Here is a 27,411-nt window from a genome sequence, read left to right on the forward strand (position 1 = left end):
CAGCAGAAATATGTTAGTGTTTTATATATAAATTTACACACATACATGCAGTTTTCTGTTTATAACTTCCCTCCCCATCTCTTTGCCCTAAACCTTATAATAAGCTCATTCATTTATAACTCTACTTGGCTGCAGGATGTTTTTAAAGTACAATTAGTCGATGCATTGCTTTCCCGGGTAAAAAAAAGAAGTCGTTTGGAAATGGTATTGAGGGAGAGGAAAGCTGGCTGTGCGGGGAATGCAAACCTAGAGATGTGAAACCAGTAAACCACCACTGACTCTTAGAGAAATGTTTACTGTCTGGAAGTCCCCAGCCCCTTAGCCAGAGAGCTGATAAGCCTTCTGCCCTTTAGACAGAAACGTATCTCAGTGTTGCGCCTGTGATTGAACAAACGCTTGGTAAGGAAGAAAAACTGGTCTGAAAACGATTTCTCAGGTACGGCGATTGCCTGATTGCACAAACACCGCCTCGTCAATTTTTCTCACAATCCGAGAGAGGAAGTGGCACCATCGTGGCATGAATAGGAATGTGTGTGTCGAGCCGCGGGGTGGGGCCGGGAGCGGAGGAGGCTCTTCCCCGCCAGCCGAGGAGACAGTGGGGCGAGGAGCCTGCGGCGCGGGCCCTGCCCACGTCCCCTTCGCGACGGTCCCCTGCCCGGCAGCGCGGGGCGGAGGCCGCGGGAGGCGGCGGGTTTCGTGAGCTCCGGGACCGCCGGAGAAGCGCAGCTCCCCGTCTCCGAGAGGAAAGGACACGGACAGCCACCCGCGCAGAGGACCATCCCCTGGCGCCCAGACCCACGCCAGTGCCCTCCGTTGGGTGCACGGAGGCGACCGCCGTGTCCAGCGCACACGTTCCACGCCCCGGGCCCTCTGGGCTGCAGGAGCCAGATCCCGCCTGCCCCGGCTGGACTTGGAGGGTCCTCGGCGGCGTCTTTAAGGCTGCGCTCCCCGCCCCTCCCGCCTCCCCGCGCGTCCCCGCCCGCTCCCGCCCGCTGTCCCCGCTCGCGGCTCCTCCGCGCTTCCGCCAAGCGGGGCGGCCGGGCGTGCGCTGCGCGCGGAGCAGGTGCGGGCGAGCCCCTCGCATGCGGCTGCCCGGCCCGAGGTGGTAGCGGCGCCGGGCGCGCTCCGCCCGCCCCTCCTCCGGGCCGCACTCGGGCTCCGGCGCGCGAGGACATGTCGGTGGTGACTGGCAGCAGCGAGGCGACCGGCGGGGCCGGCGGCGGCGGCGCGCGGGTTTTCTTCCAGAGCCCCCGGGGCGGCGGCGGCAGCAACCCGGGCTCCAGCAGCGGCTCGGGCTCCTCCCGGGAGGACTCCGCGCCTGTGGCCACGGCGGCCGCTGCCGGGCAGGTGCAGCAGCAGCAGCAGCAGCAGCAGCGGCGTCACCAGCAGGGAAAAGTGACGGTGAAATACGATCGCAAGGAGCTTCGGAAGCGACTCGTGCTGGAGGAGTGGATCGTGGAGCAGCTGAGTCAGCTGTACGGCTGCGAGGTACCCGGCGCGGGGCCGGGAGGGTCGGGACCTCCGTCGCCCCTCTGTGCCCGCACAAGAATTCTCGGGGGCCCTGCCGCCTGGGGACCGAGCGCCGGGATCTCGTTCTTTCTCCCTGGCGTGCCCTCCGCGCCGGGGCACAGCGGTCGGGACGCACCTGCCCGGGTTTAGCTGCCTGGTGTCCGGAGGGCCGTGGGCCCCCTTGGTGGCCATGGGGCCGTTTGGGTCCTGAGTAGCGCTTTGCTTTTCTTCTAGACCCTGGCGCTTCTCGGCTCACCCCGGCTGCGCCTAAGCAGCGGTCGGGGAAAGGGCAGTCGGCACAGCATTCGCTGCTGGGATCCGGGCAGCGCCGATTCTCGTGGAGAGCGAGCAGGGAAGGGACTCGAAGCTGCCTAACGGAGAGGAGAGGTTCTGGGGATCTCAGAGGCCCCTTGCTCCCTGAAATTCTACATCAAAATCATGAGATGAACGCTTTCCCTTTTCCAGCCGGCCCCGACGCGTGTCCCCATAATTCGTCCTTGTATTACCAAAGCTGCGCACGGTGCGCTTTGTTGAAGCAGCTTGTCCCTCTCCAAGCTCAGCTACTCCCGTAGATGGGCTCAGTTACTCCCGTAGAGAGCCTCAGGCGACCTCCAAGGGTGCCTAGGTGGAAGGAAGGTAGCCCTGTGGGTGGTGTGCGCCTCCCAGCTCCCCACTCCGCCACCACATTGTGACTTCTCACAGTTCACGGGCTAACAAGTCTGGCCTTGTATACATTTGATGTAGGGACAAATATTTAGAATAAGGTGTAACGGACATATGCCAGAAAAACAACCGAAGCCAACATGCTCTCCCAGGAGAGTCTTTAATAAGTTATTCTAAATGAAGTATTTATTCTGCTTCTCTTAAGGGAGTGGAGTTTAGAAAGGGTGGAAGCATGAAAGGATTAATAATTAAGGACATGGTTTCCAAGTTAAAGCTAGGTTTGTGTCCATACAACTGTTACGCTCTTCAGCAGAAATGAAAGCCAGATGAACTCACTGGCTTTATCACTGGTTTTGGGTATTCTGTATTTCACACATTGTATGGCCTATTGTGAGTACATATTTTCTTTAACATTCTCATTGCACAAGGAAATAGCATTCTCATTGCTGACTGCTGATGAATGATTATGATATAATGAAGCTGACTGTATGACTAATAGGTTCGTAAAAATATATTGTTTCTCCAGCCAGCTCTTACAAAAAGCCAATTTAAATGCATAAATAAAAATTGGCAAAAATAGGAAGTGTTCATGGAATTTTTATAGGAAGTTGGCAGAACTCTTTAAAGAAACAATATACTTGATTTAGATGGGATTACTGTTGGATGAAGGGATGTGCTCAGTCTTGCCTCTGCAGAATCCAATTAATTTTCATTTATTTCATACTGGCCTTTAAACTCCATTTTGGGTTTGGAGGAGATTTGAGTTAATAGAAAAAATATTGTTGAAATTAATGCTTTAGCATTGCTCATTTTACACATAGCTTGGGGAACAGGAAAGAGATCTAACCACTTAGTAGGCTGACAGATTATATATTTTAAAAATTCTTCAGAATAATTGGGAAAAAATGGAGGTTTGAATGTTCACTGTATTGAACATGTAGGCTAGGTACATATTTTAAAGGGTAAATATGACCTTGAATCTTTGTGCTGTACTTTTCTTCTTAGATTTTACGTCTTCAGCCCATAGCAAAGAGCTAGTCATTTGAAAGAGATTTTTGTGGTGAAATAATACAAGATGCTCTACATGCTGTCTGCATGTCATTAAAATGTGGCAACCATTTGTCCTCAAGTTGTTTGTCAGTTATTGTAGGCTAAAGGAATATATAAATCATTGAGAAGGTTGTTGGCAATTTGTAATTACTATGCAGATGATACACCTTCATTTAATAATGTGGACTAATAAGTAGCCAAATAAAGGACTGTCTCTTTCCATCTATTTCTCTAGTCCTGGGGCTTTATTTTTAGCATTAGTTTTTTTTTGTCTGGTAGGCTTTCTCTGCTGATAGCTTCAATTATTTCAGCCTCTGGTTTCTGAATTGAGAAGGACCTACCCTGGCTTTTAACTCTGAACCTCATGAATATGAAGATTAGGAAATGCCCCTTTTTCATTTAAAATTGGTAATGTTTTCAAATGTTTACCATCACATGAAGTTGACACAGAAAGCCAACTTGCCAGATTTTTCAAACTTCAAACTGGCCAAAGGCCTGAGTTATTTGCTGTGTTGGTGTAGAAGATGAATGCATATTTAATTTCAGAAAAACTTTTAGAAGGCAAGTCAACAGTTAGATGACTTGTCTTTTACAGAATAGAAAATAATGATCTTTTGGAATGATATAAAGCAAGATATTTAAAATTAGAAAGGAATGGGAAAGAAGAAACACACAGACCTGGCTATGGTCTTATCTAGAAGTTTGCAGTGGCCAATCGCTTTTGTCTGGAGAATAATGTAGTAGCCAACATTTGGCAGTACTTTTGCACCAGGTGCTGTTCTAGGCACATTGTATGCACTAATTCATTTAGTCTTCACAACAGACCTATGAAGAGGGTGCTCTTATTATCCTTGTTGTACAAATGAGGAAACTGAGACTCAGAGGAGATTGAGAAGCTTTCCCGAGCTCACACAGCTGGTGAGTGGGGTGAAGTGGTGTGGGGGCATGAACCCAGGCAGTGTGACTCTGAGTCCACCATCTAGCCACCAGGCCGGCCTGTAGCCTTGCAGGATCCCTTGCAAGAGAACAAATGGAGGCCCACATAACATGTCTAAATACTTGAAATTTACAAATTAAATTTCATTTATATAATATTTGTTCTGTCCACCTACCCTGACAACTATATCGTTGTAAGGAACTGGAAGGCTAGGTTTGAATTTCTGATGCTCTGAGCTGGAATGCCGATGGGAGAATCTGCTGCAGGCCCAGGTGTCTTCCCTATTACTTCCCAGCCCAGGTACAGTCCCATCTGGTGAAGGGCATTGTGTCCACATGCACATACAATCTTTGTACATACCTTCTGCTCACACCAGTGGCAAAGTCCCCCATAGGAGGACAGGTCTGGGAGGAGCCTGTTCATTCCCTGAAAAATGCTTAGTATTTGATGAGGGAACTCGGGGGACCTGGAGTGTAGCCTAAAACCAAGTGGAGGGACACTGGTTCCAGACAGGTGGGCCCACTCAGCCCCAGGAAGTCTTCAGGAAGACAGGGCCCAGGGCTATGGCCCCTCTCACCCATTCTGAGGATGATATTAAACATCACATCATACAGCCTTTGGATATATAGATAAATGTTTTTATTAGATTCTAAAATGATTAGTTATATGTTTATAGCTCTCTTCCATATCATCTTCTTGTGGGAAAGCTTGTACAGTTAGTTAACTTCTTAGCTAGGAATTTAGTTACAATGGAACCATTAGGTTAAATCTACATCTACATTTCGGATTTCTGTTTTAAGATATTTTCATACTCCTTCCAAATCCTGATGATTTTTAAGAGCATTTGAAATCTGGCATAATATCTTCTTTGACAAGTATTGCAAGATGACTTACTGTATAAGTCATATCAATTTTTCCAATCTTGCCCACTGTCAAGATAACATCTGTACTTCCAGTTTCGCAATTTGGTTTGCTTTAGAAATAAAAAGCAGGGCCGAGCCCGTGGCGCACTCGGTAGCGTGCTGCGCTGGCAGCGCGGCGACGCTCCCGCCGCGGGTTCGGATCCTATATAGGAATGGCCGGTGCACTCACTGGCTGAGTGCCGGTCACGAAAAAGACAAAAAAAAAAAAAAAAAAAAAAAAAAAAAAAAAAAAAAAAAAAAAAAAAAAAAGAAATAAAAAGCATATTGCTAAGCTCAGAATATTGAAATGCCAGTAGCAACTTAGCCATAAACAGACTTAATGTACCTAGGGTAATTGCTTTGTTATCCTAACTGTCTGTTTAGGAGGTCATTTCCTTTGCTTCAGGTTATCTGCCTTTTAAAAAATGGTTTCTGGCTTATTACACCTTTCAGTCTTCCCCAATTCCCCATCATCTTCATCCTATAAAACATCATTTTTAAAAGCATTTTTGATGGTGACACAGAAAGAAATACGCTTTAGATTGCTGCCTGATACATGCACAGACACATGGATATATAGAAACAGATTCACAAGGCACCACTTAATGTTACCATATATGCTGTATGCTAAAGAAAAAAAATGACAAAAGTAATCGAAAATATGACATCATTAATGTTTAAATACAACATTCTATACTATTTCATTTTCCAAAAATGCTTATCATGACCCTCTAAATTGATTTCATAACACATTTATGAATTGTGACCTGCAATTTAAAAAGTACTGCTTCAAAAAGGGAGAAGCCTAAACGTATGGAAATCGAATTAGCTGTAGTGATTGAATACTTTGTGTGTATTAGGCAAGGTTCACGTAATCTTAGTAACAACCCCTGATGTCCCCTTTTTATGGAAGTGGAAACTGAGGCACAGTGAAGTCAAAAAGTTGCCTCTGGACCCTCAGCTGGGAGTGGGGCTGTGGCCAGGAGGTCAGGCACACTTGACCACTGCCTCCTGTGGCAACACAGAGCCTGGCACCTTTGGGAACCCCCATAACTTGCCTACTCCCTGATGATGCCGTTATAACTTCTGAGTTGACTGTACTGCACGTAGGGGACACCACTGTCAGGGGATTTGTTCTTGCACCTGGGTCAAGCCTCTCATTTTAAGTTCTGTTCCTTGTATAGGATCTCACTGTACAATGTCAAATTAGCCTGCTGTGCTGTTTGTTAGTACCTCAGCTGGGAGGTAGAAACTGCTGCTTCAAACTTGGCTTGGATTATTCGGCGAATCCCCATTTATTTAGGTATCTGAGAACAGGCTTTTAAACCAAAAACTGGTTTTAAAAAAGAATCTCCATAAACTCAACCTGTAAAGTACTAAAGAATAAATTAAATACATTAAAGGTCTGTGGATAAAAGAATTCTAAATTTCCAAAGGAAGAAAAGAAAAGTGTGCTTGGCACATTTCCCTTTGGAACAATGGCTAGGGAAACTTGGTGTGGGGACAGGGGCTTAGGGTAGGTGCTCTGAAGCTAGATGGACTAGAATTTACATTGGGGCCCCATCATTCAGTAGACCTTTGAGATTAGGCAATGTCCTTAACCTCCCTGAGCCTCACTGTCTCCATATGTTTATGGGAATCATTCTGGCGCCTTTGCAGGGTGGTTGTGAGCTCTGAGGGGTGAGACACTAAGCCTAGCACCTGCAACATAGCAGGTGTGCATGTGGTCAGTGCTGTCATTGGAACCATAACCGGCCTCTGACTGTTGGTTATTCTCTAGGATGTGGGCAGAGGGGAGTAACGGGAAGAAAGCAAGGCATTCGCATCTGTTTGGTGCTAGGATTTGGGGAAAGATGTATGGGTACTTTGGGGTCAGAGGTGTTTGTAGGCATTTGAACTTGAACATGGGCAGATATTCTCTAAATTATTTCCCCTTTTTCCACAGCTTCCCTCATTCCAGTGGTTTTAGTGGATTTTCATATTAGTGTAGAGAAGTTAGACCTTAACAATTTGAGGGCAGGAACTGTCTTAATTTTCATTGTATGTGTTTGAATGAATGAAAAAGAGCCAATCTTCAGAAAATGTGTTAAAAGTCATCGATGTTTTAGTGTCTGAATTAGTTGGTGGTGTTTCCTTATCACGGAGGTAGCCAGGACAAAAATCCATCTATGGCTTTGTTACTATAATCCATATCATATTCTGGCATCATTATTGTTTTATTTCAGCATTGTTGAAAAATATGCCTACCTTCATTGACTGATGTGCTTCAGACAGAAATTTAAAGGTAGTAGTTATAGCCAATTGAGTTTTAAGTTTGGATTGAGAGAATTCTTTTGAAAATAGAGTCTTCCCCGAGTCTGCTGTCTGCTCTCTTTTCCTCTGTTTCTACCGTGCCCCAGCCACGCTAGTCCTGCCCGCCGCTCTCATCTCTGACACACGTTTGCTTCTGGTGTCGTCTGCTTTTCTCCCAGCCTGGAAGCAACCTGGCTGCCCATGGCATCCCTTGCCTGGTCCCCAGCTCTCCTCAGAGAAGTCTCCCTTTTCTAGATGGAGGGAGGAATGAAGTCTGGATTCTCTTGTTTTACATGTGGGTGTGCTTTGTACATGTGATTGTAGTTTGTTCTCCTGTCTCTTGTTTCCACACTCAGCTACTTAAGACCTTCCCTTGTCTTCTCAAGACACCTTTTCTGTGATCCCCTCCCCCTCCTCCCCCTCCCCCAGCTGCTGTCCTCACAGCCCCTCCCAGCTCAGCCTGTCCGGCCACCCTCCCAGCATTTCTTTCCATTAATCACCCTCCATTCTTGACCATATTGTCAACCTGTCCCTTTCCACCGGCCCTTCGCCTCAGCATATACTCAAGTTGAAGTCTTTCTCTTCTGTTAGAAACCACCACCACCACCTGCTAACCACAAAAAAGCTTCCTATCCTCAATCCCATACCCCCCTGGCTGTCACCCTGTCTTTCTCCTTCCCAGACTGTCTATTTTTCCAGAAGATCTCTCTCCACCCATGTCACATATACCTCCTCTACCCACCACAACCTGCTGTCACTGCCACTGGCTTCCCTCAGGACGTTTTTTTCTTCCATCCATTGCATTTGTCTGGGTGTGTATTGGACTTGACCTTCAGTAGCAGCAGGTGCATTCACTGTCTCCTTTTGAAGCCAATGTCCCTGGCCTCTGAGGTGTCCTGTCTCCTGGCTCTTATCCTCCTGCTCTGGCTGCTCTTTGGTCCTAGGCTTCGTCCTGGGTTTTCCTTCTCTGCTTGCTTCTTCCACGCTGATGTTTCTCATGGGGTCTGTCTCTGGGCCCCTGCTGTGCCTTCGGTGTTTTTTTCACTCCTGCGTGCTCTTTCTGGTGATATGAATATTCCTGTGGTTTCAGTTGCTGTCCATATGCTGACAACTTCTGAATTTGTATTTTTAGCCTCGATCTGTTTTCTGAGTGCCAGACATATTCAGAGAATTTTGAAATGGACAACTCCATGTAGATGCCCCAGGGGAACCTCATATTCAACTGGTCTGAAAATGACTTTCTTACCTTCCTCTGCAAACCTGCTGCTCTTCCTCAATTCCCTCAGCGCATGGAAGATGCTGCTGTCCACAGTGGTCCCAGCCGGAGATTAGAGGGCATCCTTATCTCTTGCCTCTCCCTTGCCTGGCACACCCAATAGTGACATGTCTTGTTGTTGTGTGTTCCTTACAGCTTGGAATCTGAGTCCTTGACTTCTCACTGCCTCTGCTGTAGTCCAGCACCTGTGATTTCTCACCTGCATTGTAGGAATGGCCACTCGAGTCTAGTTTCTTTCTAATTACTACCACTACTAGTACTACCACTGGTGCTACTATCCCTCTGCTACTGCTGCTGTTATCAGTACTGCTTCCACCACTAATACGTACAGCTTGCAGGCGAGGGCCAGGTGATTTATACATTTTATCTCCTACAATCAAGCCTCACAATAACTTTATGAAGTGGGGGGTATTTATTATCTTCACTTCTTCATTTTGTAGAGGAAGAAACTGAGATTCAAGAAATTGTTACTTGTTCTTGTCTAAGGTCACATTGCTTCCACAGTCACTCAGCCACAATGCTACCATTGCTCCAACAGCTACATTTATTAAGTTCTTACCGAATTCCCTGTCCTTCATGAGCTCTAGGGCTCAGGGGTCTTCCCCGCCCACATCTCCAGATTTGTCTCTGGACACCTCTCCCCTCACTGCTTCATCAGTTTTCAACTGAGACCCTAACACGAGTCAGCAGGAACCCCTCTGCCAGCACTGTCTCTATCCACTCCCCTACCCCACATTCCCTTACCTGTCTTCCTCTTACCTTCTTTTCAGGCTGGCATTTGGTGGCATCTTCTCCAGGAAGCCTGTCTGATCAGTCTCTTGCCATCGGGCTGGCTCACAGGCCTTTCCAGGCACCCTTTCTGTAATCCTGTCTCCCATCCTTGCTGCAGTTTTATGAGGGTAGGATCTTGTAAGTCTTTGCCGCCCTGACAACTCTCACACCTGGCTGTACTCAGGTATCTTTGCTATTTGCACACTTGATTGAATGTTTTTGTGTCCCCCCCAAATTCAAATGTTGAAACCCTAATCCCCACTGTGATGGTATTTGGAGGTAGGACTTTTGGGAGGTGATTAGTGTTAGATGAGGTCATGAGGTTGGAGCCCCTTTGAGGGCATTAGTGCCCTTATAAGGGGATGAAAGGACTTTGCTCTCTCTGCCATGTGAGGACACAGTAAGAAGACTGTCACCTGTAAACCAGGAAGAGGGCTTTCACCGAGAACCCGACCATGATGGCACCCTGATCTCAGACTTTCAGCCTCCAGAACTGTGAGAAATAAATGTTTGTTGTTTAAGCCACCCAGTCTGTGGTATTCTGTTACAGCAGCCTGAGCAGACCAAGACAGTCTTGTATCCAACTGTCCAGAGTGAGATAGAAACTAGTTCAGAAATGCATACCCCAGATTAACTGCATTAATATAATTTGGTTCTGCCTGTATTGAAAACCTGTGCTGTTATTGTCAACTTGAAGTTACAGTTCTTTTTCATGGTTATGAATTATAGCTATGAAGTTCTTTGAACCTGTGAACTAAAAGGCAGTTGTCATGAAATAAGCCACAGATGCTTGGGTGATAAAAGTCTTCAAAGGAAGGAATCCAGGTTACTGCCGTTCTTCTCTGTAATTTCAAGTTTTCAGCAGGGACGAGAACACTGTTTTATTTGCACATTGTTAATTTCCTTGGGAGTGGAAATGCTGTGCTAGAAGCAGCAAGTGCTTTTCTATCTGCAGATAAGATTCGCAGCGACAGGCTCACACAAGCCTTGATAGAACAAGGAATGAAAGCCCAGATTCCTGCCTCTGCTTAGCAGTTCAGGCCAATAAACTTCTCACCAGGTTCTTCTTAGTCAGCGCTGGCATTTTGAAAATCTGTTCCATTGAGTAAAAGCTTAGAAAAAAGAATAGAACAGAGTGTGGATTAGTCTCTAAAGCATCAGTTTGTGGTTGAGGAAAAAATGGTCTAAGAAGCACTTTTCCATTCTGAAAGAATCCTTAGGGCAAACTGTGGAAGGAGCTGTGGAGGGCAGGAATATTCATTCATTCAGCAGATATTTACATAGGGAAGGAAAGGGGGATAAGGAGGCTTCATCCTTTTAAACTGCATGAGGGAAAAGATAGAAAAAGTAAAGGAAACCCTTCCCATTATAGAAGAAGGGAGAGGTCCAAATGCTTGAAAGCTCTTTGAGGGTACAGACTATGTCCTTTTCACAGTGGTATTTGAGTATTTAATTCATTTATTTACTACATAGAGGCTGTGTACTTCCTTTACTCAAAGTCTGTTTTCAGAAAAGGATATGATAAATTCATTGACATTTATAATGTCAATGACTAAAAACAATTTATCCTTCATTTTAATAAGAAGTAAGGTCCTAAGTAAGAGAAAGCAATCTCTTAACAGTTGAACTTCAGGAACGAATAAACCAGGGCCAATGTATTATTTATGGCTCTGGGAACGTTGCTGGCATCTATGAAATCAAACCATGTTGGCTGCTGCCGTATGGTGTGGTGGGAAAGGCCCGGGCTGTGACCTCTGCTCTAGCCATGCTGTTGTTTCACTGCTAGATGACCTTGGCAAGTCATTTTTGCAATTTTCAGGGTTCCTTTCCTCATCTGAAAAAAATGAGAGACGTCTAAGTCTTTCCAGCTCTAACCTTTAGAGACTTTATGATAAAGCTGGCCCTGCACTGCAGAAGGTGAGGTTATTAAGGGTGATATCAAAAGCAGAAGAAATAGACGTGTCTTTCCCTTTTGAGGCAAACCTGAGACAAGAATTAGACTAGTTCACCTAGGGGTGATCTAATCTACATAGCTAATTCCCTGTAGCTAAAGGGGGAGTATATCCATCCTTCACTTGGCATGATGTCAGGTGTGATGTGACTCAGGTAGGGACTAGAAACTTAAAAATCAGATTGAGAAGCCCTTTTTAAAGATCATTTTTTTTATTGCATTTAATTGGGTTAATATTTAAGAACAGCTGGCATATTTGCCTTAAAATTTTTAGGTATGTAACTTATAATATTGGCTGTTGGAGGGGGGCTTTTCCACTTTTACTATTTGCCCTTTCTTTTGGCAGCTCATAATTAACAGTGGTATTTATTTTAACTTGAGGAAGGTTTGTGTTGAGATATAAAATGAGGATCTGAGAGGGAAAAATCACAGCAACCTTGGGAAATAAAATTTAAAAAGGTGAAATGTACAAATTAGCCCAAATAAAAGTATGCATAAATCCATATTAAAAACAAATTAATTTTCACTGGAGAATTTATTCCTAGAATGTCAAGTTATAGTTAGTTTTAGAACTAACATGACAGGATAATAAAAAGAAATCAACATTTTTCATGGACAGTTCTGGTAGGAAGTGGAAAGCAGAATTGATTGCTCTTTATAATATTTGTTTATTTTGTATAATGATAGAATCATAAAGCACTATCAGATAATCCCATTCAACCCACATAAAAACTCTTTGATGTTAGTAGTTACCCCAGTTTGGGAAAACTGAGGCTCAAGGGAGCTAGTAACATGCCCAAGTTTAATCTGCAAGTATGAAGAAGAAAATTTGGCTCTTGGAAATCGTGAACATCAGTCTCACCTTCACGCTAGATCATTTTCATGTGTTCCACCATGCTTGACCCGTAAACTGGGCAAGTATTTTGTGTTTAATTTATTTGATTCATTTCAGATATGCTTCGTCTTAGTTGGACCATTTACAGAATTCTGTTATTTTTGAGATGAACCATTTATAGGATTCAGCCATTTCTTTAGAAAAATTCAAATCCATTAGCTCTCAAGTGTACATCACAGGACAGGTCCTACTTATTTCTTTGATTGCTAGGTTTGCACGAGTAGTTAATAATGGAGTCCTCATGCTCTTCATCTATCCGTTTAGATGGAATTGGCTCCATGCTCAATCTCTTTTGAGGTTAAAAGTTAGAAACTCATTTTAAATAAGCCGTGGGATACAGAGTGTGTATTTTATCTCACATGTTTGCAAATAGCAGTTATTACCTTTGATGTTAGAAGTAAAGTGATGCTTTTTCTAAATAAAACACAAAAAACCCTTAACAACTTGTTTGTGCTAAAGGATGTTTTGCTCATGTTGCCTGCTGCTGTGCCCGATCATCTGTTGATATCTTTCTCTTCTATTTTATGTCAACAGTGCAACTGACATAGGTGCTTCATTCATTTCTGCTAATACTGATGGAACCAAATCTGTTTCAAGCCAAGTAGATAAGGTGTTGAGTTTTCAAATTGGCAAAGATGGCTTTTCTGCTTAGTACTCGGGAGCTAATACTCTACATAACAATTTTAATTAGTCAACTGGTTTTTCTCATGTTTGCAATGGGTGTGGCAGCTCTCTGACAAGTCAGAAGAAAATGAGTCATTGATTTGGTGCTAAAACATGATTACACTTGCTATAATGAAAACACCCTACAAATATTACAACTGAAAAAGCAACATGTACTATCTCTGGTAGACAAGTGTCTTTTGTTCAGCTAAAGTGTTCCATTGCTTCATCAAACCCCAGATGGTTCAGCATTTAGTAATCTTATACCAGAGGCAGTTTATGTGGATAGATGTTTTGCTAATGAAAACCTGTCTGTATTTATATAAACAGATAGTCTGTCACCCAAGACTGAAAGCGTTTAGCTGCCAGTCATGCCTCAAACCTCTGGACCGTCCCCATGTTAAACTTTGGAAAGGGTTGGCTGCTGGGCTGTATCCGATTGGTGAACCATCCCAAGGTTGCATTAACTCATCACTACAAAGAACAAAAACTAGTTTATCATTGACACCTTACTATGAGAACTAGTTTATCATTTTTTCATTTTACATAGTTCTCACTAGTTCTCACTATGAGAACTAGTTTATCATAGTAAACTAGTTTACTATGAAGAACTAGTTTATCATTGACACCTTACTATGAGAGAGCAAAGAATGAGAAACAGATAACGTATAAAACATTTAGTAAAATAAAATTCAAATTCTCATACCTGCTATTGTGACTAAGGCATTGAGCCACCACCGACCCAACTCCACAGGTGCAAGGGCGTGTGCGCTGTGCAGGAGGGCTGGCTGGGGTGGATGCAGACCTCAGCCTTCCTCTCTAGGAACTCAGGCTCCTGAATATCTTCCTCCCTATGGCACCATTTTACAAAAACAGTAAAATTACTAAATATGGCTTCTCACTGGTGGCAGGAAACAGTTGGTTTCATTTCAGAGATCTCTATTGGTTACGGTCATTGGTTCTTTTCATACCCTTTACACCCCATGAGAGGGCTTTGCCTTCTCAGATAGATCCTCGCGTTTTCCTGGGATGGGGTCAGCTTGGTCCGTGCAGAAGGATGAGGCTGTCTCCCCTCCCGCCACACCCCACCTTTATTCACAGAGGATGATCAGTCATCATCCTCGGCTGACTTCGGTGTCCCCTCTTAAATGATCTAGCCCTCTCAGTGATGTTTTGAGGATTAATAATGTTAAAAGCCATCCCCCCCAAACCCAGGATACTTGTGAAAGCACCATTAGCAATGTCTACATCCTTTTGCTATAACTAATTCCGCCTTGTTAATACACATATTCAAATTAATGGTGCATTCTTTGACCCAAAAGGGAGCAGAGACTTATGGGATTTTTTATTTTGAATTTTTTTTGGTTGGCTTTCTGCCTTGATTGCCAAGTTTGGTTACACACAAGGTTTTATGACTACAGAATAATCTAGTCAGTACCTCAGAATGAAAAATCTCCTTCCTGAGTTGCTTCAAAAGAATTATCTTTCTGCAACATGAGCTATATATCACATTTGAGTTAAGTAATAACAGATAACTTGCATTCTGGATAAAATTGTTTTTCATAAGATATCTTTTATGTGTGCTCAGAAAAGAGTTATGATAAATAATAACTATTAATAGTACTTTTTAAATAATGGATAATTTTTATTTATCTGTTTTGTGCAAAAAACATGAATTCTTTCTGTAAGAGAACACTAAAGTTATTTTTAAGAAGGAGTGGGCATAAGCATCCCACTCTTTTTGTTGTCACGAGAAAGAAAAGGGCACAAGCCCTCTCCTGCCACAGGGCTTTGCAATGTTTAGAACAGCTCGGGTGGTGTTTTTGCCATTTCTTCTTTTGAGGAAGACAGACCTTTAAAACAATTTTAGTTGTAAATAGCTAAGGAAAAAAAAATAAGTGAATGGACTTATTCATATTAGATTCTTTACATTTTCAGAATAAGCAGTCATAACATGTTTGGAAGACATTTTTGGTGTCTTCATTTTTTTTTTTTTTTTTTAAATTTTATTTTGTCGATATACATTGTAGCTGATTAATGCTCCCCATCACCAAAACCTCCCTCCCTTCTCCCTCCCCCCCTCCCCCCAACAATGTCCTTTCTGTTTGCTTGTTGTATCAACTTCAAATAATTGTGGTTGTTATATCTTCTTCCCTCCCCCCCCCCCCGGTTTGTGTGTGTGTGTGTGTGTATGTGTGTGTGTGAATTTATATATTAATGTTTAGCTCCCTCCAATAAGTGAGAACATGTGGTATTTCTCTTTCTGTGCCTGACTTGTTTCACTTAATATAATTCTCTCAAGGTCCATCCATGTTGTTGCAAATGGCAGTATTTCATTCGTTTTTATAGCTGAGTAGTATTCCATTGTGTAGATGTACCACATTTTCCGTATCCACTCATCTGATGATGGGCATTTGGGCTGGTTCCAACTCTTGGCTATTGTAAAGAGTGCTGCGATGAACATTGGGGAACAGGTATACCTTCGACTTGATGATTTCCATTCCTCTGGGTATATTCCCAACAGTGGGATGGCTGGGTCGTATTGGTGTCTTCATTTTTGAGGGGTAGAAAGACAGTCTCTGCTGAGGATGGTGCCACCGTCCACAGGACAGAAGGAAAGTTAGAAGGAGGGTCAGATCGCCCTTTACCTTCTCGTGGGAGCCCATCTGCTTCCACCTGCTCGGGGTTTTCTTCTCCTGTATCTTCAGCCTTTCCTTTGTTTTAAGAGGCATAGACCGCGCACTGGAGGTCTGTGCATTTTATGGTATGCAAATTATACCTCAGTGAAGTACTGGAACACATATGCACACGAAACTCTTCCTCCCTTTCGCCTCCTCTCTTCCGCCAGACCTAAGAGAGAGATTGTCTATACTCTTTGTCCCCATTTTGTCAATGTCTGCTCCCCTCTTGGCTTGTCCCTCTTCTCCACCAGGAAGGCTCACTTCGGTCCCAAGTGCCCATTCCAGTGTTTGTCTGTGTTGACTGCCCTGCACTCTGAGCCACTCTATTGTCCTGCCAACATCTGGCCACCCTTTCCTGGGCCAGTGTGCCGTCATCTGTCCTTCCCTCCGACATCCATCCGCCAGTCTCATCATCTGCCTTCTTCCAGGCATACTTTTTTTTTTTTTTTTAAACAAATAGACTGTTTATTAGATGGTTGTAGATTTACCAAAAAATTGCAAAGGAAGTACAGAGTTTGCACATATTCTGCAGCTGGTTTCACCTATTAGTGACATCTTATGTTAGTATGATGTATTTGTCACAATCAATGCACTGATATCGATACATTATTATTATCTAAAGTCCATCCTTTATTCTGATTCCTTAGTTTTTACCTAGTGTCCTTGTTCTGTTCCAGGATCCCGTCTCTGATACCACACGTCTCTTCAGACTCCTCTTGGCTATGATTGTCTCTCAGCCTTCCCTTGCTTTTGATGACTTTGACAGTTTTGTGAAGTCTGTTCAGATATTTTGTAGAATGTCCTCCCTCTCCTGAAATGTGTCTTATGTTTTTCTCATAATTAGACTGGGATTATGGGTTTTGGGGAGGAAGACCCAAAATGTAAAGAGCCACATTTATCACATCCTGTCAAGGTATGTGCTGTCATCACGACTTAACACTGTTGACGTTGACCTTGACCACCTGGCTAAGGTAGTGTCTGTCAGGTGTCTCCACCGTGATGTTACTTTCTCCCTTTCCAGACGGTATTCTTTGGAAGAAAATCACTGTGTGCAGCCCATACCTAAGGAATGGGAAGTTATACTCTACCTCCTTGCGTATCTACATAATTTATGTGGAATTCTTCTGCCTGGGAGACTTGTTTCTTCTCCCTCATTTGTTTATTTAGTCAATTATTTATATCAGTATGGATCATGGATATTTATTATGTACTTTGGGTGATAATTCAATGCACTTTATTTATTTTCTTACTCAAATTGTTGCAGATTTAGCCACCAAGAGCTGTTTCCATTGGTCCCTGTGTCCGTTTGACATACCCCCACCACTGTATTTGTGTGTGTGTGCTTTTAACGCTTCTTTACTTTCTGGTGCTACAAGATGCTCTAGGCTCATCTTGTGTATTTCCTGTGTCAGGCTTAGAATCAGCCATTTCTCCAAGGAGCCCTGACTCCTTTTATTGGAGAATGGTGTTAGAAACTAAGATACAGATGCTAGGTGTGCTTGTTGCTACTGGAATGTCATTGTTTCTAGGGTCCTGCAGCAATGCAGCAAGGAAATATATGTTATATGTATGTATACTAACCTGTGTATATATACATATCTATAAATATTTCTATATGTAACTGTGATTATCTATATTAAGCTAAACATGAGTTCAAACCGATGTCTCCAACTCTAATCCATTACCCCATGATCATTTTAGCCTCGTTCCCTTGCTGATCTTTAAACACCCACTCCAACAGTGAGAAACCTGTGATTCCCATCACACGCCATCCATCCCCTCAGTTGTTCAACTGTAGTGTACGTGTGTCAGAATTGTTAATCTGTACCCCTGTGGGAGACAGCTTTATCAACCGTAATATAGAGCTTATATGCAGTTCCTTTTGCATTTAGTCTCACAGACTCTACTCATTTCCAGTTACTTAGGTCAGCACCCTTTTCCTCTAATCTCTTCAGTGAGGTTGTTTTATACATTTGTAGTGTAGTTAGTTTTGTCACTTTCTGCATTTCATCCTGGGATCCCCCAATCTCCTGAATGATTTTTTAAAATTTGTGTACATTAAGGTTCATTCTTTGTGCTGTGAAGTTCTATGAGTTTTGACAAGTGCATAGTGTCATGTACCTACCCTTACTGTATTGTAGAGAATAGTTTCACCACCCAAAAATATCTCCTGTACTCCCCGTTCAACCCTTCCCACTTTCCTCTGAACCCCTGGCAACCACTGATCTTTTTACCATTGCTATAGTTTTGCCTTTTTCTGGATGTCATGTATTAGGAGCCATACAGTATATAGCTTTTCCAGACTGGCTTCCTTCACTTAACAATATACATTTAAGCTTCACCCATGTCTTTTTTTGACTTGATAGCTCATTTCTTTTTATGGCTGTGTATTATTCCATTGTATAAATGTACCACAGTCTATCCATTCAGCTGTTCAAGGACATCTTGGTTGCTTCCAGTTTTTGATGTTTATGAATAAACCTGGAATAAACATTTGTGAGCAGTCTTTTGTGTGGCTATGTTTGAAATCAGTTGGGTAAAAACGACAGATGCACTTTTAGGTGCTAGAGATACAGGTGCTGGAGATGCAGCAGTAAATCAGAGCACAAAGTTCCTGTGTTGTAAAAATGAACACAAATGAATCAAAATGGTTCAGTTTATGAGAAGTGTGGGGAAAGAAATAAAACTAACACGATAAAGAGTGAGAGACTGTGGCTAGGTGGGTAGGGCCAGGAAGGGCCTCTCTGAGGAAGTTCATTACATTCAAACCCGGGCCTGCATAGTGAGAGATGGACCAGCTGTGCAAAGGCCTGGGGGCACATGCTTTCTAGCAGTGGACTCAGTTAATGCAAAGACCTGGAGGCAGGATAGATCTTGACATGGCCAAGGGACTAGGAACAAAAAGAAATGTGGGGTATAGTCATGAATGAGTATTTTCTGGAAAACTTTTTATTGTTGTATAACATACAACGTGCACAAATCCTAAGTGTACAGGTTCATGAATTTTCTAAAATTGGACCCACCATGTGACCACCTTCCAGATCAAGAAATGGAATATTGGCAGTACTGCAGGGGTCCCTCTACTGCCTTCTTCCCACCATTAACCCCCCACCCACTCCAAGGCCAGCTGATTAGTTTTGCCTTTTTAAAAGTGTTTCTGTCTCTTTCTTTGCTCACCTTTAGGGGTGTGAGGTATGCCCATTGTGCTGTCTGCCACTGAGATTTGTTCGTTTTAGTTGCCACATAGTATCCCACATGTGAATATACCACAGTTGTTTTTTATCCTTTCTGCTTTTAATGGACATTGGGAGGTTTCCGCTTTGGGGCTATTCTGAGCTGAGCTGCTGTGAATAGTATTGCACATGTCTTTTGGTGAACACATGTCTGCATTTCTGTTGGGTTACATCCATAGCTGTGAAATTGCTGCTTGTAGGGTATGCATGTGTTCAGCTTACTAGGTATTCTCAGACCTAGATGGTCCAGAGTAACTGTACCAGTCTCCACGGCCACTGTGCTATAGGAGAATTCAGTTGTTTCGTGTCCTTACCTACGCTTGTCATTCTCTGACTTTTTCATTTTAGGTGTCTATTAGGTATACGGTGGTATTGCTTGTGGTTTTAATTTGCATTTACTTGATGACTAAGGAAGTTCAGCCCCTTTTCATATATTTATTGGCCCTTTGGGTATCCTCTTTGTGAACTGCCTTTTCAAGATTTTTGCCCATTTTTAAATAAACACAGCCAACTTTGGGTTTGGGCTGTCAGTCTTTTATGTATCCTGGACACTGATCTTTATACATCCTGGATCTGAGTCCTTTGTCAGAAATATGTGTTGTATTTTCTCTCACTTTTTGAGTTGCCTTTTTCACTCTCTTAATGGTGCCTTTCAATGAACAGAAGTTTTAAATCTCAATATTGTTTAATTTGTCAGTTTTTTCCTTTATAGTTTATGCATTTCCATCTGGTTTAAGAAATCCCTGTCTGCCCCAAGGTCATGAAAATGTTCTACTATGTTATCTTTTATGATGCTTTGTTGTTTTGTCTTCTATATTTAGATCTTTAATACGAGCGAAGTTCATTTTTGGGTACGGTGTAATGTAGGGGATTCCTTTTTTTCCACTTGGACAGCCAGTTGATCCAGCACCATTTGTTGAAAAGATCATCCTCTCCTACTGCACTATAGTCACAAACCAGGGGATTCTGTGAACTCAATGTTTTTGTCCTCCCAAAGATCAAATGTTGAAATCCTAAACCCCAATGTGATGGAATTAGGAGGTGGGGCCTTTGGGAGGTGATTAGGTCTTGAGGGTAGAGCCCTCATGAATGAGATTAGTAACCTTATAAAAGACATAGAGAGCTTTCTCTCTTCGCTCTCCACCATGTGGGGATACAGCGAGAAGATAGCCATCTGTAAACCAGGAAGCGGGTCCTTCCCAGACATGGGATCTGCTGGCACCTTGATCTTGGATTTTCCAGCCTCCAGAACTGTGAGAAATAAATGCCTGTTGTTTAAGCTTCCCAGTCTATGGTATGTTGCTGTAACTGCCTGAGTTAAGACAGGGGACCTTGTATATGTGGGACTGTATAGATTCTGATGAGTGTGTTTTAATGTTGGGTGGGGCCTGCCTGTCTTGCTCACTATACCGTGTCTCCATTTCCTGGCACAATGGCCCATGCACTGTAAATGATCTGTTGATGAACTGATGGACAAATCTGAACTTGTCTTTAATATATGAGTGTTTTGTCAGAAGGACTAGGCTCAAAGAAAAGACACTCAGATTTCATTTTAGAGAAGACTTTACTTGACTAGTTAATTCTGTTTCTTCCACAGGCCCAAGTATGGTTTGGGACCAGTCCTACTGGCCAGAGTCCCAAGGAGGGCCAGTTGACCTCAGACTATCCAGTTGGCAGTACTGTACCTATTCAACAATCTAGCTGGCCACCCAATAAGTACTTATTATGGGCCTACTGTGTGCCAGGCATAAAGTAGAAGTGAGATAACGGGATTCTTTCCAGAGTTTCTGTTTTTAATTTTAGGACATTTATTGTTTCTTTCTTTACACGTTAAACACTCAGTGCAAGGAGGGTAATTTGGGGAATTTTCTTCTATTTCTGGAATAGCATTGTTGTTCTATTATAGTAATATAAAATTTTTTGCATGACAGTCTGGGTAAACAGGCAACAGGCCTAAGAATTAGAGCTATGTTAGTATCAGATTATTTTAAAACAAACAAAACCCTACAAAAGAAAAAAGACTTTAAAAAAATATTTTACAGTGCAGTAAGTATTTCATACAGCGAAATCAGCAAGGTGTTAAGTACTTTTCTTGTTTTCAAAATATAGTACCAGACCAAAACCAAATTCAGAGAAAGAGATAAATGCATGTTGAGGTTAGTGTGTACTCTGGATGTGCCAGTCAGGGTCATTCCATCAGACTGCATTGCAAATAGGTCACCTGCCAAGTGTTGCTGTTGCTCTTGGTAACTGTCCACTGGGGGACAGAAGAGCCTTGGTGCCTCCTCCTATGGATGCACCTTGCTGGGTTATACCAGGGCCTGTGTTCATTTCACAGGGTCTCTCTGCTTCTTCCTCCCTCTGAGCAGATGCCCTAAGCTGGAGACAGCCCCAGGCATAGCTGTTGGACGGTGGGTGCCTCCACTGGCACTTGTTGTCCATCACTGCCTCGTTTTGGTGATTGCCAGTTTCAGCTGCTGCGAAGCCTTCTGGGGACGCTGGGAGAGGGAGCTGTGGAGCTGCACCCACCTCAGGAAGAAACCAGGTGGCTGGTGTTGTTGTCTGCAACAGGACTTTGATTCTCTTTCTTAGTTGATGTTGTCTCCATCTTCTTTATTTTTTAGTTTGTTTTAGTTTGAATATTTCATATGTTTAGTGAAACCTCACCTACCCAGATGTCACTAATTCTGAACCTCAATCAGTGGGAACACAGTGAAGAATTTAAAAGAAAGCAGAAGGTGTAACTTTGGGGACCTAAAGAGATATCCTGGAGTTACATCCTTTATTTGTTAGAGAGAGCCTCAGGGCTTTCACGTAGATGCTTTAGCCATGGTCCTAACAGGTTTGGTTTTTCTGGCTTCCTAGTTCACTAGATTTAGAAGTAACAAACTAGGCTGCTGGATGTAAGTACTGGGAGAACATGTAGAAGTGACAGCTGACAGCCCTACAGTAAGGGAGGGGACAGAGAATCTATAAAAAGCTGGCGCCGTCTAATAGGAGGCAGAAAGGGCCCCAGGCATGTTGGCAGCCTGGAGATGATCACTGTAGGGTGGCAGCACAGTGGGACATCTGACCACAGGGGCCACCTGCGGCACTAAGGAAATACCGAGTTATATTGGCCGCCTCCGCTTCAGAAGGAGGGCACATGAGTAATCCATTTATGGAGATTTTCAGAAAAAGAGTTTAAATGTTAGTTGTCTGAAATATTTGCTTATATAGAACCACTGTTTTGCTGAGGATACTAAATAAAGTAATTAGCCCTCTCTCTGTGTCTCCCCTCCCCTCCTCTCCCTCCTCTCTTGCTTTCCTCCATCCCTCCCCTCACGATCCTCCCCCCACCTCCCCCTCTCCCCCACGATCCTCCCCCCCCTCCCCCTCTCCCCCACGACCCTCCCCCACCTCCCCCTCTCCCCCACGATCCTCCCCCCACCTCCCCCTCTCCCCCACGATCCTCCCCCCACCTCCCCCTCTCCCCCACGATCCTCCCCCCACCTCGCCCTCTCCCCCCACGGTCCTCCCCCCACCTCGCCCTCTCCCCCACGATCCTCCCCCCACCTTGACCTCTCCCCCACGACCCTCCCCCACCTCCCCCTCTCCCCCACGATCCTCCCCCCACCTCCCCCTCTCCCCCACGATCCTCCCCCCACCTCCCCCTCTCCCCCACGATCCTCCCCCCACCTCGCCCTCTCCCCCCACGGTCCTCCCCCCACCTCGCCCTCTCCCCCCACGGTCCTCCCCCCACCTTGACCTCTCCCCCCACGGTCCTCCCCCCACCTCGCCCTCTCCCCCCACGATCCTCCCCCCACCTCGCCCTCTCCCCCACTGCTTTCTCTCCCCTTTTGCTTTTTTCGTACCCCCCTTTCCCTCCCCAACACAATACCATTTCCCATTTTTCTTTGTGTGGGTTGCTGGTAAATGTTTAATGACCAGCTCTCAGGAGGGAAGCCCCTGATTTTATAGAAAGTACTGATTTCCTTGGTGTAAGCACTCTCTCCGTGGTTGATTTCAGGCTGCCATTGTGAAGTCACTGGATGTGGAACAGGGGACAGTATTTCCTCCATACAGATACAGTAGATGTACGTGATCTCAAAAGCATAATAGCTAATAGAAAAATGTAATAAAATAATTAGAAAGTGATAAACTTGGAGTATTTAAGAACTTTGTTTTTAATCTAATTAACTTATATGTTTGTTATTTTTAAAAATTTAATATTATATTTTATTCAAATCAATATATCCAAAATATTATCATTTTAACATATAATCGATATAAAATTAAGAGTATATTTTGTGCTGTTTATGAAAAACGTATAATCTTCCATTCCAGGTAGGGGTGATCTTATGACGAGTTTTGACCAGTGAGATGAAAATGGATTTCTCATTGCGTGAAGCTTCTGAGTAATACTGTAAGTTAGTGGTAGCTGATTCTGTTGATATGGGGAGTTTTGTCCTTTCCCTTATTTCTTTACATGTAAATAGAAGAGGAAAAAAAATTAAAAGCAAAAACCACAAAAAGAGAGCTCATCCATGACATCTTTGAACTGTTAAACAAATGCTAATATCCCACTATCTTGGACTTGTCCATATGTGGCAGAAAAAAACCATATTTCTTTCTGTAGCTGCTATTAAGAGATTGTTGTCTTACGTGTAGCTAAACCCAGTTGCTGAAAGGAAGAGGCAGAGACCTGAATGAAGTAAGGGCACAGGACAAGTGAATTCTGGGGGTAGAAAACTTGCGGCAGACGAAACCTCAGGTGAAAAGAACTGAGGGTGGCAAGGAATTGAAAGTGGAATATCCACGTTTACCAATTACTAGTGGCACGTAGCAAACTTCCCCACATCTTAGTGGCTTAAAGAACAACAGCCCACAAATCTGTGATTTGGGCAGCATTTAGTGGGGGTGACTCATCTCTGCTTCATGAGGAGTTAGTTGGGGTGGTTAATTTAGGGCTGGAGTAACCATTTTCGACGTGACTCAGTCGCATGTTCAGGAAAGTCTGGGGCCCGGCCATCGTGCCAGCTCCTCCACATGCAGGCTTTTCCATGCAGTTTCAGTTTCTTTGCAGGATGAAGACTGGGTTCCAAGGGTGAACATTTCAAGAAAATCAGGAAGAAGTTGTATTGCTTCAGTGACCTCGCCTTGGAGGTCCCATAGTGTCAGTCCTGTTCCAGTTACAGTTCTATCCAGATTTCAAGGAAAGGAAACACAGATTTCACCTTCTGATGGGAGGAACGTCAATCAGGTCACCTCGTGGGAAAGGGAAGTGGAATGGGAGATATCGTTGAAGCCAGTTTTAGAAAATACAATCTGCCACACAAGAAAGAATAAGAAAATACAAGTGATGAGAACTGAATTTGACAAATAATCGTTACACTTTTGTCATATGCTACAGGCCTTTTTCAGCATCCGTGATATAGAAGTAAACAAAAGAGACAAAAATCACTTTCCTTGCTCATGGGTTTTACATTTTAGTGAAACGAGAGAACAGAAGAGTGATAGGAGACGAAGGAAGAAAAACAGAACCTTCTAGGTCATTGTAAGGAATTTGAATTTTGTTTCTAAGTATGGTAGCTTTTAGGCAGGGAAGTAATATGGTCTTATTACTAATTTTTATTGCTATGAAAGTTAACCGTTATTTAGCATGTTTTTCAAAGTACCTTTAAAAATTTTTATTTTAAATTTGTTTTTTAGAGCAGTTTTAGATTCACAGCAAAATGGAGGGGAAAGTACATATCCCACATACTCCCTGTCCCCTCACAGACATAGCCTCCCCTACTATCAACATCCCCCACCAGAGTAGTGCATTTGTTACGGTCGATGAACCTGCATTGACACATCATTGTCACCCAGAGCCATAGTGTACATTAGGGTTCAGTCTTGGTGTTGTACATTCTGTGGGTTTGGAGAAATGTATAATGACATGTATCCACTGCAGTATCATACAGAGTAGTTTTACTACTCTAAAAATTCTCTAATTACTGTGTTTGTTTAACTTGTAAAATTCCTGAAAATTTAGCAGTTGTCTCTCATGAGCTTGTATGGACTAGCTCCTGCACACCATTGCACATACCTAATGTCTTAGACTGAGGAATGCTTTGCAATTTTATTTGAGCACAGCAACAATCTAAACTCTGTACGAGAATCCCAGCAGCTCACAGTTAAAAGAGACCCTAGAGATCGTCTCTTCTGGCCTCTCCACCTGACACATTGATTCCATCTACAGTCTGGTGAAAGGATATTCCAGGGTTACTGCTGCTCAGATTTCTCACGCCCCAACACGGAATCCGTGATTGACGTACACATTTGAAAGTAAGCCACTTTCTTCAGGCTGCAAACCAGGACTGGAATTTAATCTCTTTGTCTTCTCTTTAATTTTATTCTCATTATAGAGAAAACAACCCGATTTCTGATTTCTTAATTTAGCACCAGACATATTTTTATTTAAGCAGGGATTAATTTAAAGACTGCAAAACCATGTCATTTAAGTAAAATCAACAAATGTTTATTTGCATTTGTTATGCAGTAGGTGTTCAGAATCTCTCCATATTTTTTAGCTGAAGAATTTATTTTACTGAATCATCACCCATCTGTAAAGGACATTCATTATGAGTTATAGATGACCTCTACATATTCATTATATGGTATATTCACTTATATATGCGTGTGTATATATATTTTCATTGTATGGTTCTTTGACATTCAGAAATATTGGTTCAAGTTACTCTAGATAGGAAATATTTGATTTCCTTAGGCCAGTGAGACTAGACAGCTTTCTTGAAGATCTATCTAACCCCTGGAGTTGGTGCTCTTTTGACAAGGTGAAGCTCTTTTGTAAAGCTGTGTTTTGCATGTGTTTATTACTGCACTAGACCGTAGATGGCCTACTGTGCGAGCCCTAGGTACGGTGGGAAGACACAGAGCATGGCAGAGCTGGGTCCAAACCCCAGCTCCTCTGCTCGCTAGGTGTAGGTGTGTAATTATTCTTCTTTTGCACTACTGAGAGCTGATATTATGGATATTTTTTCTTTCCTTGTGAAGCTTTGGTTTATTATGGGTCTCTGAATAGAAGCTTCTTAGCCTGAAGATAAATAAAGTTCTTTGGAAATGTCACCCGATACCTTCCTGGTGGGCAGGGTTGCTGTAACAGGAAGCAAAGGGTGTGTGGGTGGCATGGCTGGGGTGGGAACAAAGAATATGAGCGTGGTAACATGAGATGACAGCTAGCCACTCCTCATCCCAGAGAGACCAGGTTTGTCCAGATGAGGCACGTGGCTGGGTGTGGGCGACGTGGTCATGCTCACAGTCAAGGTTTGGGCATCCTCTTGGTCTTCCCATCAGCTGTGCTACTTTCCAAGTCACTCAATCAGCTCATCACCTTAACCCCAAACTGGTATGCGCCCTGGCTTCCCTCTTCATTGAAGCTGTGATGAATCACCCAGAAAGACCTAGAGTTTTTTGGTTTTGTTTTTTGAAATAATAATTTTAGATTTACAGATTTGCAAAGATAATACAGAGTTTTCCCATGCACAATTCACCGTGCTTTCTCTAATGTTAACATTTTATATAATCTTGTACATTTATCCAAACTGAGAAATCAGCAATGGTACAATGTAGCCAAACTACATTCTTTATTCAGATTTCCCCAGTTTTGCCACTGCTGTTCTTTTTCTCTTCCGGGACTATTCCATGCTACCACTCTGCGTCTAATGGAGTTTGTTTTGAACTCCTCTCATCTTCTACCCACTCTTTGAGCCACCTGCTCCAGTCCCTTAGACCCACCCTTCTTTCCTCTCCTGTGACAGGTGCTGAGGCCCAGCCCTTCACCACTCACAGGTAGTAGACTCTAGCACGTTGCTATGGGACTCCCATCCCAGATTCTCCCACCTCGTTGCAGTTGGCCAGAGCCGCCAGGTCTCATCATAGGACGACTGTTCTCAGGTGAAGCCGCTCTCTCCCTGAATGAACCTGAGCTCCCCGCAGCCCTCCTTTCTAGCTTTCCAACTTCACCCCTCTTCCGCAGACAGATGGATCTCTCCAGCACTGCTTAATCCCTATGTGCTCCTTATGTGCCTCATCTTATCCAGTCTTCAGCACAGCACCCATGAGGCCCAGCAACTAGGAACGGAGGCACAGAGAGGCTTATGTAACTGGCCTCCAGTTACCCAGCGAGTACGTGGCAGACCCAGGCCTGAGGCATTTTAGGTTCTTAAACGCCTCGGTCTCTATCTCAAGTTCAAGGTAGCTCCGTGAGTTCTGCTCACACCATTCCCAATATCCCCCTTTCTCTCTCAGATTACTATCCATCCTCCAAAGCCCAACCCACATCCCATCTCCGTGATATCTTTCATTTTAGGCTGAAATCAATTTGCTTACCCAGAACTACTACTTCTCCCCGCCCCTGCCCCCACCCCTCCCAGGGTTTATTAAGGTATAACTGACAAATAAAAATTGTATATATTTGCAGTGTACAACATGATGCTTTGATATATGTATACATTGTGAGATGATTAAATCAAATTAAATAAATCAAGCTAATCAACATAACATCTCACATACCTGTCATGTGTTTGTGGTGAGAACATTTACTG

At 43.5% G+C, this 27,411-nt stretch overlaps 1 protein-coding gene across 1 annotated transcript in view; it reads left to right on the forward strand.

Moving 5' to 3' along the window:
• Positions 1-571: 571 nt before the first annotated feature.
• Positions 572-27,411, forward strand: part of PPP1R14C (protein phosphatase 1 regulatory inhibitor subunit 14C) — a 93,809-nt gene continuing 66,969 nt past the window's right edge. Inside the window, exon 1 of the mRNA XM_063098059.1 lies at positions 572-1,488. Within this exon, the coding sequence (XP_062954129.1) occupies positions 1,174-1,488 (315 nt within the window). The 5' untranslated portion in view covers positions 572-1,173. The remainder of the gene's footprint in view (positions 1,489-27,411) is intronic.

Source organism: Cynocephalus volans, chromosome 5 (assembly GCF_027409185.1).
Source record: "Cynocephalus volans isolate mCynVol1 chromosome 5, mCynVol1.pri, whole genome shotgun sequence".
NCBI lineage: Eukaryota > Metazoa > Chordata > Mammalia > Dermoptera > Cynocephalidae > Cynocephalus > Cynocephalus volans.